At 33.5% G+C, this 14,204-nt stretch overlaps 1 protein-coding gene across 1 annotated transcript in view; it reads left to right on the top strand.

Moving 5' to 3' along the window:
- Window positions 1–5,276: 5,276 nt before the first annotated feature.
- LOC115874809 (ELKS/Rab6-interacting/CAST family member 1-like) overlaps window positions 5,277–14,204 on the top strand; it is a 120,245-nt gene continuing 111,317 nt past the window's right edge. Inside the window, 3 exon segments of the mRNA XM_030890108.1 lie at window positions 5,277–5,337; window positions 5,340–5,628; window positions 10,470–10,610. Of these exon segments, the coding sequence (XP_030745968.1) occupies window positions 5,277–5,337; window positions 5,340–5,628; window positions 10,470–10,610 (491 nt within the window).

Raw genomic sequence — 14,204 nt, 5'->3', positions numbered from 1 at the left:
CATTTTGTTTATTAGACCTTGTTTGATTTTAAACAAGAGTTTCGTATTTTTAGGGTCCAAGGTACAGACTATTTACAAGGTACGGGCATTATCCAAGGTCCTATAGTATCCAAGGTACGGGTAGTGTTCCCCTGTACCGTTGTCTTATGGACGGACTGTGTCCAAGGTATGGGCAGGTGTCCCATATCCAGAAGAAGATGGTGAGGCACATTAGAAGAGAATTTTTATTAGTATGTATATAGGGTGACCATTAGTACGAGGAAGTCCAATATCTTCGTAGTTGACAAATATATGAAAAAAAAGTTCTATATAAAAAAGTGCATATCCTAAAAAAAAATTTTCTTTGAAATTGCAATCGCATTACCATTTTTCTGTACAGAATTGGGTTCAACATAAAATTCAGCATACATCACACTATTGATTTATTTGAAGCACTATATATGCGGGATTTTCATGATAATTCATATTTGAAAATTTTCATTTTTTAAAAAGTGGTAAAAACCTGGAGTGAATTTAACTTATTGATATATTATTCCTTAAGTATGTATATAGCGAGGTATGTAGGACAAAAGAAGAAATCAGAGAAAAATTTACATTATTTTATACAGGGATTTTTTTATGGCACGGCCAACATTGCAATATTATAATGCTATATCTCAATTTTTTAAATGCAATACACACTGTATATTATTTTTAATATTTTAGATACCTACAAACTTAAAAAGCAAACATTTTTGTATTTAAAATATTTCTAAACTTTTAGCAGTTGCCTTAAGCCTTATGTAATATAATTCACAGTATTATACCGTATGATCGAGTAAAAACGGCGTAAGCGATGGCTATGAAGTGAAGATCGCTGTCATTTTACATGTAAAATTATATGGGAAATGTTATCGATCGTCATTTTCAAGCCAACTGGACGCCGTTTTTTTTCGATCATACGGTACCTATTACAAAGGCTATTGCAACACTAAAGTTTTATCAAAGCGTGCTCAGGATATTTTGTCTTATATTTTACTCTGTATGGTAAAATTTTGTTTTTCTACCCATCCTATAAAAATAAAACAAAATGAAATCTCTGTAACAGGTTGCTTTACTTTTTGACTATACGAGTACACAATTTATCTAGAAATGATTCGAATTCGAAAAACTTTACCTCTGATGATGCATGGTCCCTCTAAATCATCATATCAATCAACAAGTCACTGCCCACTTTTTAGGTATTTACTTAATAGGTTGTAATCAGTAAGACGAGTAATTAAACATGCAATCACATTAAAAAACGTATATATTAATCAATTAGACACAAAACAGTGCAATAACCGGCAGAGTTAATTCAAACTCTGATTCAAACTATATATATTCCCAAATAATGCAATTCTGCATTTTCAGCCTGTCGCCTAAAATTTCTCGGGCTGATCGGGAAGTGATACATATTTTTAACGAACGGCTTTTAAGGTTTAAATTTACATTTGAGGCTCGCCTCAATACGGTCTTTTTACGCGCTACTACTCCATACATTTTATCTCTCTTCAACTAAAGATTTTGCCTATGCTATTTCTTTTCATTCTGTAGATTTAAGATTCCAGTGAACGCTGTCGCTCCGTCAATGCGATATACCACAATACGCTAGACAAGGAAAGGCGAGAGGCAAACCTCTGCACATATACTTCTTAAAGAACAAATGAGATGGATATATATATCGTCGAGTTTGTCGCATATGGGAAAGGAAGCGCGTTTAAAGGAATACCATCGACGTAATTTATTGTAGAATGACGGATAAAAAATACAATTATTATTGATGCAAATAGGGGAAAAAATATAAAATTGTGATTAAAGATGTATCGATTAATACGTGTAATTCTTCAAATGTATTGGTGAGGCACTGCCTCATCTGCCTCATAGGACAAGCCGCCCCTGCCCATATCTATGTATTGATTCCAAGGTTCGGGCATTATCCAAGGTCCTAGTAGTGTTCCAAGGTACGGGTAGTGTCCCCATATTGTCACAGTATGGATACAGCGTAAGCCCCATGCTGCTTCGTTCCCATCTATAAGCCAGTTAGTAGTTACGGCTGTATCAATTCATGGTGTCTTCATTCTGCTCCCTTTTGTTGTATTGGATGGCCGAGTACAGAGATACGAGCCCACCTCACGCTTCTACTCTTCGAAACAGGATTGCATCAAGAACAGCTAAGTGTAGATTTAGGTACTGGTTTTCAGTCGATTTTCAGTCTTAACTTAACGTACATTTTAAACGATATCGTACAGACTATATTTAGTGGTTAGATTATTAAGAACATTTATATCGATTTAGTAGTTACAATATGATTTAGATTTTAGGTTTCATTACATTACGCCTTGTAATAGTATTACTTTTTTATAGATATTATTATTGCACTAACATCATATAAAATATATCAAATTAATTAAAGTAATGCTACATTTCATATATTCTCTTAAACTTTACATGTCTTGTATTTTATCATAGTTGTTTTCATAGATATTTAGTACAATTCTTAACACCACTTTCGTTGACATATAACCACTATATATTTACTAGAACTCTACAATGTCATGTACCAGCAAATAACATCATGAATAAATATAGTCATTAGTTTTAAGTAATATACAACTGTGTTTTCTTTCTCTGTACATGCCTGGCGCCCAATATCTGTATTTTTTTGTTTATTGTTATTGATTAGTTTTCTCTCTAGTGAAATGCCTTACCCACGACTGCTCTGCGATGAAAAGCTGCCGTTCGCAGTGGTAGTTGTTATAAAAAACCGCTACACCTTATTTTCTAATCAGAGCTGCAATTAAGTCTTATTCTTATTTAAATTATTTTAATTGACTTAAAATCAAATGAATTTTAAGTCAATTTTCGAAAGCTGACTTAATATTTAAGTCTTCTTGAAAATGATCTGTGACTTAAGTCTTTTCTAAGAAGACTTAAATATTTTTCTATTTCGGAGTAAAGATTTAAGTCTTTTTATAACAGACTTAAGTCATTAAAATGATTTAAGCATTTTAATAAAACGCTTAAAGCTTGATTTTCATGCATCCGTTGTCCGACGATACGTTGATACGATATTAATTTCATTGGTTGTATTTAAAGGCTTCAATTGGTTAGAAACGGTTAACCAATCGAAGCTTTTAAATACAACGAATTAAATTAATATCGTATCAACGTATCGTCGGACAACGGATGCATGAAAATCAAGCTTAAGTCAGATTTTTGTACATTTTTATGATACATTTTTAACAGCAGCATTCTTTTTTTAATTGTTAGGCGACAACCAATCAGCAGAATAAAAAAAAACAATGCTTAATAACATTAGTAAATAAAATGTTAGTTTTTCGGAACCGGTTTTGATTATTTGTCGTATTACAGTCTGTTTTCTTTCAAGTGAATCCCCGACTCCGTTATGTATCCCGAAAGACGAATGAAAGAAATTTATCTCGAATATATTGAAGAGTACCTTAAAATCAACGATATATTAAGGTGGGTATTCACTTGCAACAAAACACTCCGAACGAACCAAACGCGCCGTGTGCGCTTTAACAAGTTTGTGTAGTCAGTACGTTACGCCGAACCGAACCGAACGCGCCAAACATTTTCCGAAGCTTGTCGGTAAACGGGATTTGCTCAAAAGAATTTGTTCGTTGGCCGGTGTTCAGAGGATAGGGCAGTTTTGAACGTTCGTTGTGTTTGGGGTGTTTTTAAACTGTACCTAGTTATGGAGTGGAACAGAGAAAAGTGTTTAGAGTTAATTGATGAATTTGAAAGGCGGCCTATTTTATTAAATTAATAATTAATTAAATTCTTCTTATGCATATAATCTGGGTCACTAAGTAAGGCCATATTATATTGACGGCGCAAAAAGAGGCGTCTTACCCACATTTTTCGTCCTTTTCTTTTTTTCTCTTTTTTGTTACCCGCTAATGCCTCTATAATTAAAAAAGCACCAGCGGCTATGGTAATATCAGATGCATCCTTATCGACAAACACACTAACACTGATTCACACACTGATTACTGGTGGGAACGCAGCGAACACCGCAAACAGGCGGAATGCTCCGCGCAAAATGTTTTGTTGCAGGTCGTTCAGAGCGCTCCCGGAAAATGTTTTGTTGCAGATTGTTTGGAGTGCGCGGCACGTTTGGTATGTTCGGAGTGTTTTGTTGCAAGTGAATACGCACCTTTACATAGCGATCAAAACATCAGCACATTTTAATAGACATGTATTCGATGATAGCTATCTGTCATATAAACATATAATATACATACATATAAAGTACAAAATTAGTTAAATTTTATTAAAAAAATATATACCAGGTGCGCCTCAAAAGTGGCTCACCCCTATAACTTTTTTATTTTTTCAGATAAAAAAACGATATTTGGTATGTTAGTATATAACATAAATTAGGATTGATTGACATATTTAATTGTTTTCGGTCACTTCCTGTTTCATCGGAAATGACTACAACTTTTGAATTTTAAATGGCACCCTTGGTATTTTTCGACTTTTTTCGATAGAATTGACATTCTCTTCTTGACATTCTGAATAGAATATCATATGTCAATTTTTGACATTCTCGCTTAATAAAAAATTGTATTTTAAATGGCTATGTTAAAAACACTAATTCTTAATCAAGGAGCCTTAGAAAAATAAATTTGATCGTCTAATGTTTTTAGTGTCTCCTCCTGGTCGGTTAAAAGATGCAAAAATCGTATTTTTAATAATATCTCAATTTTTTCAAATGGAACGAGGGTGGCTCATTAGCATATTTGTAAAAAGCATTTTTTTACGAATAATTTGATACCACACACACTTGATATTTCGAGCCAAATTTTCGTTATGAACCGCACGTTATAATTTCAAATAAACCATAAGGAAAAATGTGAAAAGTTGACATATGAAATGTCATTCTATTCAGAGTGTTATTTTCTATCGAATAAAGTAAAAAAAAAATACTGAAAGTCCTGTGAAAGAGGAAGTGACCGAAAACAATTGAATGCGTCAATCAATCCTAATTTATGTCATATACTAACATACCAAATTTCATTTTTTTAACTGAAAAAATAAAAAAAGTTATAGGGGTGAGCCACTTTTGAGGCGCACCCGGTATTGTTGTGTTGTTGTTCTGAAAATGAACCGTTTTATTTTATGTGGTTTTAGTTAGGTTAGGTTTTTTTTAGAAATGACTTAAGACTTTTTAAAACTGACTTGTTGCAGTTTCTAATATACCTTTTCTCTTTGCAGAATGTCATGAGATGTCCCGTAGCGACGCGTACGTGGGGGGCTCGCGCTCCCCTCGCGGCGTGAGGCTGCCCACCTGGACCGGTCGCCCACCAGGGCCACGGGCTACGCGGGGGCCGGCAGCCCCCTGGGCCACCGCAAGGCGCTGCGTTCGTCGCGCTCCGGCAACAACTCGCCCAGCGAACACGTGGGCGGCGGAGGCGGCATGGTGGGCGGCGGCGTGGGAGTGGGTGGCGGCGGGGGAGGCTACGGCGGCTATCAAACAGGGTACTATCGGGACGAGGACCTGGAGGAGCAGATGCTGGAGGAGAGGGGCAGACCGATGGCGGTGGGGCCGGGGCATCACAGGTCTAGGAGCGCAACTAGGTGAGTTAAACAATATTATTTTTTATCGCTTCCCTTTTTCTTTCTCCACTCTGCGCATCTCATATGGACGCCACTTGGGTCGTATCAATCGATTTTATGTCAGTTCGTACGATCCAAACAAGTGAGACGCGAGTATCGTCCAAATATATTTGATCCAAGTACACTTTAACCATATCAACCTGGCTTTAAGGCTTTGGGCAGATTGGACAAACAACCTGGCTATCGGCAGCTTTTGGTACATCGAAATAAATATAGTCATTGGACCGGCTGCCGATACCCCGTGCTTCGGACCTTAATCTGACGTTCATTCATTTATTTCTATGTAGACCAAAACCTGCTGATAGCTCTAGTGGAATCGAGTCAATTCAATGCACGTCCTTCCAACAAGAAGGATAAGCAATCCTTCCAACAAGAGGGATTGTCAGGACGTACAGTGTCCCGCAAAAGTGCGTCATGCATCTGTAGCTCCTAGAATAAAAACTTGGAAATTTTGTTTAAGTGCTAACCTAAAGTATGTACTAGGATGTATTTCAGGAAAATATTTTAACTTCCATGGGGTGGGTCAAAAAAGTGTTAGTGGATCGGGATGATTTTTTTTAGATGAAACACCCTGTATATTGTTACATTTTTGGCTTCCTTTCAGATCACTTTACATAATCCTAAGATATGTGTAGATATATTTCGATAGTTTCAGAGATATTAATAAATAAATAAAAAATATGTATTTTTCAGCCTCTCTTAACAAAATGATTAAAATACAAGAACTGTCCTAAAATCAAAATTATATTACGTATTTACGTTAAATGGTCTGTACTTACTTTGCTATAAATATCGTAATCTTAAATAATACAGGATGTTCAAAATTCTACGTCAAACTTTCTAAAATACAAAATAAATTTTCTTCGTTTTTTAAATGAAACACCCTGTATATTTAAATTGTACACCCTGTAGAGATTAAATTATTTTCTTAAAATGCATCTTAATACATACTTCACGCTTGCACTTAAACAAAATTGCCAATTTTTTTATTTTACGAGCTACAGGTACTTTTTTTTAGAACGAGTTGCTTCATATTAATTGCTTTATAATGCACCGTTTACACATAACATTTTATCTATTCAGTCAAAACGGGCCGTTCTGCTTAAAATGAATTAAGACGGATAGTTCAATTTTGCATTGTTGTTTTGCATACACTGAAAAACGGGAACCAACTGAAAGCGGAACTGAAGAATCTGGAAGACTCCATCCGTAACTTGGAATGGGTGTCCTCCAACGGTCTAAGACACTCGAAAAAGTTCCTCAGAACTTACGACCGAAAAAAATCAAAGGTTTTCCTTGATTTAAGTAAAAATAATCTTCGGATTGTGGCCCTCCGTGCCGCCCTTCACAGTCGAGGAGCTTGCCTCTGGCGGAGGAACCCGTGAGGTGGAGGCTGGAGGATCTGTCTCCATTTTCTCCACCTCTTTAACTTGGTCTCTCCTTAGACCTGATACTGGTGTTGTCCCGTATCTATAATAGAGGATATGTTCCTCTTTCTCTATTGCCTCCTTGGATTTGAGGTCAATTCCTATTGTTAGGACCTGACCATGACCATCCTCCCTCGAGTTGATGACTCGCCAACTCGATGTCCATAATACATTGAAGCTCTGACGTTGGATAAGGCTCAGCAGGTAGGTGGTGTCTTTCTCCTTGCTCCTCGGCAGAAAGACCGTTATTGCCGAAAGCCGTCTCAGATACTGGCTTTTGTTAAAGCCCTGAGGCTGTATGATGAGTTATAACTCGTTATAACTCAAGAAAGGGGAACACACAATAGATCTATAAGGTCGCGGTGATTAGCTCCCCTCCTAAACATTCTACATTCTACATACACTGAAAAATATAAGTAATAAATATAAACAATATATGGATTTATTACAGCATCAGTAGTCAGTGGGGCACTTGAGACAGACAACCGATATAGAACAATAAGCATATGACGTAAATCAACTAAGAACATGTAAAATAGAATAATAAACAACTGTTTAAATTTACCACAAACTAACTTAGGTTAGTCTGTGGATTTACTTAGTAAGCAAAATGGTAGATTATTCTTTTTAATTATGATGCTGTGCAATTGCCAAGTCATTATAATTATTACAGAAATAAATATAAATATAAAAGTCTAATATTCATACTACCAAACCAAACAAAACAACTTTTAACAAAATAGTTGAATAGGTACTAAATAAAATAAACTGACTTGGTTTTACATTATATGTATTTCACAGTTGTGAGATCTATATTCATATATTATTATTATACCCGGTGCGTCTCAAAAGTGGCTCACCCCTATAACTTTTTTACTTTTTCAGTTAAAAAAACGAGATTTGGTATATTAGTATATGACATAAATTAGGATTGACTGACGTATTCAATTGTTTTCTGTCACTTCCTGTTTCATCGGAAATGACTACAACTTTTGATTTGTAAATGACACCTTCGGTATTTTTTTACTTTATTCGATAAAAAATAACACTCTGAATATAATGACACATCATGTGTCAACTTTTAACATTTTCGCGTATGGTTGATTTGAAATTATAACTTGCGGTTCATAACGAACATTTGACTCGAAATACCAAGTGTGTGGTATCAAATTATTCGTAAAAAAATGATTTTTCCAAATATGTTAATGAACCACCCTCGTTCCATTTGAAAAAATTGAGATATGATTAAAAATACGATTGGAGCATTTTCTAACTGGCCAGGACAAGATACTAAAAACATTAGACGATCTAATTTATTTTTCCAAGGCTCCTTGATTAAGAAATAGTGTCACAAATAGTGATTTTAACATAGCCATTGCACTCTAGATTGAAATTTAAAATAAGATTTTTAGTTTAGCAAAAACGTCAAAAGTTGACATATGATGTGTCATTCTATTCATAATGTCATGTTCTATCGAATAAAGTAAAAAAATACCGAGGGTACCATTTAAAAACCGAAAGTTTTAGTAATTTCCGGTGAAACAGGAAGTGACCAAAAACAATTGAATACGTCACTCAATCCTAATTTATGTCATATACTAACATACCAAATCTCGTTTTTTATCTGAAAAAATAAAAAAATTATAGGGGTGAGCCACTTTTGAGATGCACCCGGTATAATAATAATAATAATAATAATAATAAATAATCTTTATTTCGAAAGTATGTTAAATAACATAAAATGAAACAGAGTCAAAAACAAAAATAACTTAACCTAGTTTTATGAATAATTTACATTAATTTACAGATAGGTAATCCTTTAAATTATATAATGTTCCAAATCTATTAAAAATTTATACAAATGATTTTTGAAAGGCACTATATTATCTATTTGTTTTATATAATCGGGTAGGTTATTAAACAATTTCAAACAATAATAATATGGTCCTAATACTGTTAATTTAAGCCTGTGGACTGGATAATTATAATCAGAATGCCTGGTGTTATATAATATCTGTGGCTAATCAATGTCAAATCCGGCTTATCAATGTCAAATAGGTTTTTATTTAAAAAAAAAATAAAGTGCACTCCTGAATTAAAATAGCTGTCACTGTTAGTATATTATTCACTTTGACAATTTGTATTCAACTTGAATACTTCCACTATAAAAAGTTTTTTACAGTTTAATTGTATTGCGAGACTTGGTATTTTTACATTTTATATTTTTCAGTAAAAAATTCCAAAAGTAGTATTCTATTTTTCATATTTATTAGTTTTTGATGGGATCTCATTTCTTATATCCTCCTACTTTTTTCTCGGGTAAAGAAGTTTCTTAATATTAAAGAAGTATAATTCCTAAGGTTAGAATTATTGTGTATAAAGTCAGATAATATCAAATTACTTCTAATTTTCTAAGAACTTGTGTTTCCGACTTTTGTTATAACCCAACTTTAATAACTTAAATATTTCAACTTTAAAAATGTTCAAGCCATGATTTTATCATGCTCAATGCATCATTTTATCAATGCTTATTCAAAATCATGTTTTTGTCAATTTTGCAAATATTTTTAGGGGTAGTATTTTTCATGAAATTTTTTTTTTTTACAATTTGGCATTTTTTGAAAAAAATTTTTTTTTTTAGTTTTCATTTAAAAATATAATTTGTTGATAATATGGCAACATAGGCAGTAGATTAAATTTACAAAAAAGAAAATCCAGGAATGATCCAGTGGTTCTCAAAATTTTAGCAAAAAAAATTTTTTTGGGGATTTTCAAAGTAAACTAACTCGGTTATTTTGGATTTATTTGAAAAACGGCAAAGAGAAAATATGTTTCTTTTATCGAGATCTACCAGCCTTGAAAATATTTGCACCTATTTAAGACTCAGTCTGTATAAAAAATAGGTATACGTAGGTTAGTGTAATAGAAAAAATATCAGATATGAAAGTAGTTTCCAAAAATACTGGATGCGTTCCATTTAAAATAACAAAGAATAACTTTTATAAATCATCCGGCGATACTGTAACGCTGATAATATTTTAGATAGATGGAGCAATTGCCTTTAGAGTGTCAGTGAGTCAATGTCGAAATTAAAGAAATGTGACAAGCGATAGTTTATAAACCATGAGGTATAATACTAGATATTTTGGTAATCTAGCCAGCTATAGTATGTCCTCATATTTAGTTAAAATTAATATTCTTGCTTTATCTATAACGAAATTACAGGGTGGTCAAAAGTGCCGCTAATACCTTCGAGAAAAACATGGTACGGCTGTATTGGATTTGGCGTTGTTTATTGGCGTTAGATTTATTTTTTGTTTTTTTTTTCAATTAAATAAATTTAATGTTTATAGCACGATTTATTTTTATTTCTAGGCCCACAAACCCAATGTCTGTCCGTTACCAATCTTTGGATAGAGGCCCTACAGTAGACCACGACAGAGAATTTCTACCAATTCGAGATCGTAGAGATCGTTCCTTAGATAGAGCACTTTATTTCGAAGATGACCCCTACAGGTAACTATTATTATGATAACTAATAATTGGTATACTCATAATCCACATATGAACCAACAAAAATAATATTTTATCATATACTCGTTATACCAGATTGACTCAGAAATACGAAAAAATCAAAATTAAAATATTTGATTTTTATCAAAACCAAACCAAATCACACCGCCTAATAGTTAAGTGAAGTCAAATGTGAGATTTTTTTGTCAATTTTGTGGTACGGATGGCTGATTAACCCAGGGTTGCTACTACCCGTCCCGATTTTTTCGGGACAGTCCCGATTTTGATCCAAAAGTCCGGCGTCTCCACACAAAGCCCCAATGTCCCGATTTTTATTTGTTTAACAGCCACGTTTTTATTGAACAATAAAATTGTAAAATGTATTATTAAAAATACATGTTTATTAATTTCTTAAATTTAAAAACAGTTCTTTTCCACGAATTAATTAAAATCTTAGAAATTTTAGAATTAAAAGAAGTAAATATTGATACTATGGTTTAATGAATATTCGATAATAAAAACTTGCCTAAAGAAATTTGCCAAAAAGGATATAAAAATTATAGATAAAAAAATAAAGTATCTTTAAAACTAGAGTAAATTTATATGCCTTCATTGTTTAAGTGTGGTTTAAGGTTGTTATTTGTATATTTTCACATATGATATTGAAATAGACAGATGCTAGAAATAGATGGTTCAGTTAAGCTCATTAGAACGGAACTTCAAATCTCAATTAATTTTGATATATCGCATATAAGTATTTTTGGATTTTATTAAAAATGACAATGCACTTATTATTGCAGCAACAAAACAAATAAAAAATATTAATTGCAGTTGGGGGTTGGAACCTTTGGTGTTACATCAGCAAAATAAAACACTAACTCACTGCAATACACCAAAAACACTTTTGCTTTTAACACTGGGCGCTCGTTTCGCTAACCATAAATTTGAAGCTTAACCATCAGTTTTCATCAGCTGCTGATGATGCTAGGCTGGTTAACAAAACGCGCGTCCAGTGTTAAAAGTAAAGTCGTTACCAAAACTTAAGTGTGCTAACTTTAACTTTTACCAAAATGTTATTATTTTGGTAAAAGTTTGAAACGCCTTGTGGAGCGTGTTAAAAAAGCAAGGAATTTGAAAAAAATTTATCATCTAGGTGGTTATCTTTTCTCGACAGTTTATTTTTTGGTAATTTTTAGATTAAAACCATGCCTTTGCTTTTGGTCCCAGTAAACAGACCTATGAAATAGTGTTTATGATATAATATTACTGTTATTGTGAAAAATCATATTATTATTGTCTGTTGGGCAATTACTTTAGCAGAGATGATTTTATATCCAAAAGTTGCATCCTTAGATTAAGAATAAATATCCGCTTTGTTGTATCCGCTATAGTTGTATCCGCTATAGTTCTACTGTTGAGTATCCGCTGAGGTTGTATCCACTATAGTTGCTTTAACTGAAGACAACAGGGATCAAAATTATGTCACTAACAGATATAGGGATGCACGAAGTACAGTACAGTCGCTTCCTCGAGACTATAGTTTATATGCTAGACGACCCAGAAAGCTTCGTATGAGAGTCTGCCAAACTAGAACAAAATATATCGGGTGCATCTCAAAAGTGGCTCACCCCTTAACTTTTTACTTTTTAGATAAAAAAAACGAGATTTGGTATGTCAATAAATTAGGATTGAGTGACGTATTCAATTGTTGTCGGTCACTTCCTGTTTCACCGGAAATGACTCCAACTTTGATTTTTAAATGGCACCCCTCATAACGACAATTTGACTTTGAAATAGTAAGTGTTTGGTATCAAATTATTCATAAAAAATGCTTTTTTCAAAGTATGCTAATGAGCCACCTTCGTCTATTTGGAAAAATTTAGATATGATTAAAAATATGAGTTGGGCATCCAATCTATTTTTCCAAGACTCCTTGATTACAAATTAGTGATTTTAACATAGCACATAGCCATGACACTCTAAACTGAAATTTAAAATACGATTTTTTTAAGTTTAATTATTAAGAATTTGGGTTTAGTGTGAATGCGTAGAATAAGTGAGTGTAATTAACCCAGAGCCTATACAGGCCGAGGTTCAACAAATTAGAGACAAGCTGAAATTTGGTATGGAGCTTCATTTTGTAGATCTATAAACATCCTGAAACCTCAGCGATGAAACGTTGAGCCCGTCACCCTAAAACCAGTCCTACAAGGGGTAAAAATGGCCCCTTTTTTACTTTTTCTTCAATAACTCTAAAACTACAAATTTTAGGAAAAAAAGTCACGAGTGAAAAATTGATAATTTATTAGGATACAAGTTCCTATAAAAACGATCTTTTTAATAAAGGTAAGTTACCAGTGGCGGAGATAATATTTTTGAAATGTGCGTTTTTTACATTTTAAAAACATTGAATAAGAAAATTGCAGTTTTTACAAATAACTTCCCATGAAATAGGTATATTGAAAAATTTACATGTTTAATAACAAAATAAGAAAAACCTTAGCTCGAAAATAGAATAACTTGTCTTAAGGATATTCCTCATTCACTTCCACATTGGCCATTGCATTGACCTGTGCCATAGTGCAGGTGAGTCCCATTCGTTTGCATGTACATGCTTTTTACAGCCTCCCGAAGAGCAATTGCAAAATTTTTTCTCTAAACCCATGTAGGAGCAATGATCTGGTCGAATATGCCCTATTGATTCATCTCTCGATTTTTCAGATTCCATCCCCAATTTTGCGGTGGTAAATTGTTATTTAACCAAGCCTGTACCTGTTAAAAATGAGAATTTAGTTTAACATTTGAATGCAACATAAATTTAACTTACCTGATGAAAAACTTTAAATCCATGATATTTCGCACTATTGAGGTAGGTGGTAATGATGCCAAGTTGAAGTTGGTATTAAGACTTCATTTAGCTACGTACTGTTGATAAAGCATGTATCTGGCACTATCAAAATCTACTTTTTTTGTCGAGTTTTTAACATATGCTGCTATAAAAAACTGAGATGTAACTTCTTCTAACTTCTCCTTTGTAGCCTCGGAATTATAAAGTTCTTTTAATAGCTCACAACTTTTTCTTCTGAATGGTGTTTACTAAATTTATCTTCCTTTTATTGAACACAGCAGACGTTGTGTCACAACCATATATAGCGTGGACACTAAGAATCACATTCTTTAGATCCCCAATTTTTGTTGTAAGGCCGATATGTCGATTATTTTATTTGGTTTTGACACCTTTCCCGGACGAATCATAAACAGTCTCTTGTGGCAATAATGAATCAGTAACACGATAATGTCCGTATCTTCGCTAACTACTGCTACGATCCCTTCTGGTAAATTGTCACTTATTGCGACCACTGTAGTTACAATAAGAGTATCGGCATTACCATCAACGAATTTAACATTGATTCCATTTTCCACCAATAGTTTTCCGAGCGCACGAATGAAGTTGTTTTTGTTGCTGTTGTTTGACAAAAAATCTGCCTTTGGTACCTTCACTGCAGATAAATTCGAAAAAGATACAATTTGTACCATTTTTTACCTGCAGATCTGCGATTTTCCTCCACAATTTTGGTCTGTATCTCTTCATAGCCA

This window comes from Sitophilus oryzae, unplaced genomic scaffold, assembly GCF_002938485.1.
Source record: "Sitophilus oryzae breed Bouriz unplaced genomic scaffold, Soryzae_2.0 scaffold_1297_pilon_pilon, whole genome shotgun sequence".
In the NCBI taxonomy this organism is placed as follows: Eukaryota; Metazoa; Arthropoda; class Insecta; order Coleoptera; family Curculionidae; genus Sitophilus; species Sitophilus oryzae.
This window is presented reverse-complemented; position numbering and strand designations above follow the sequence as displayed.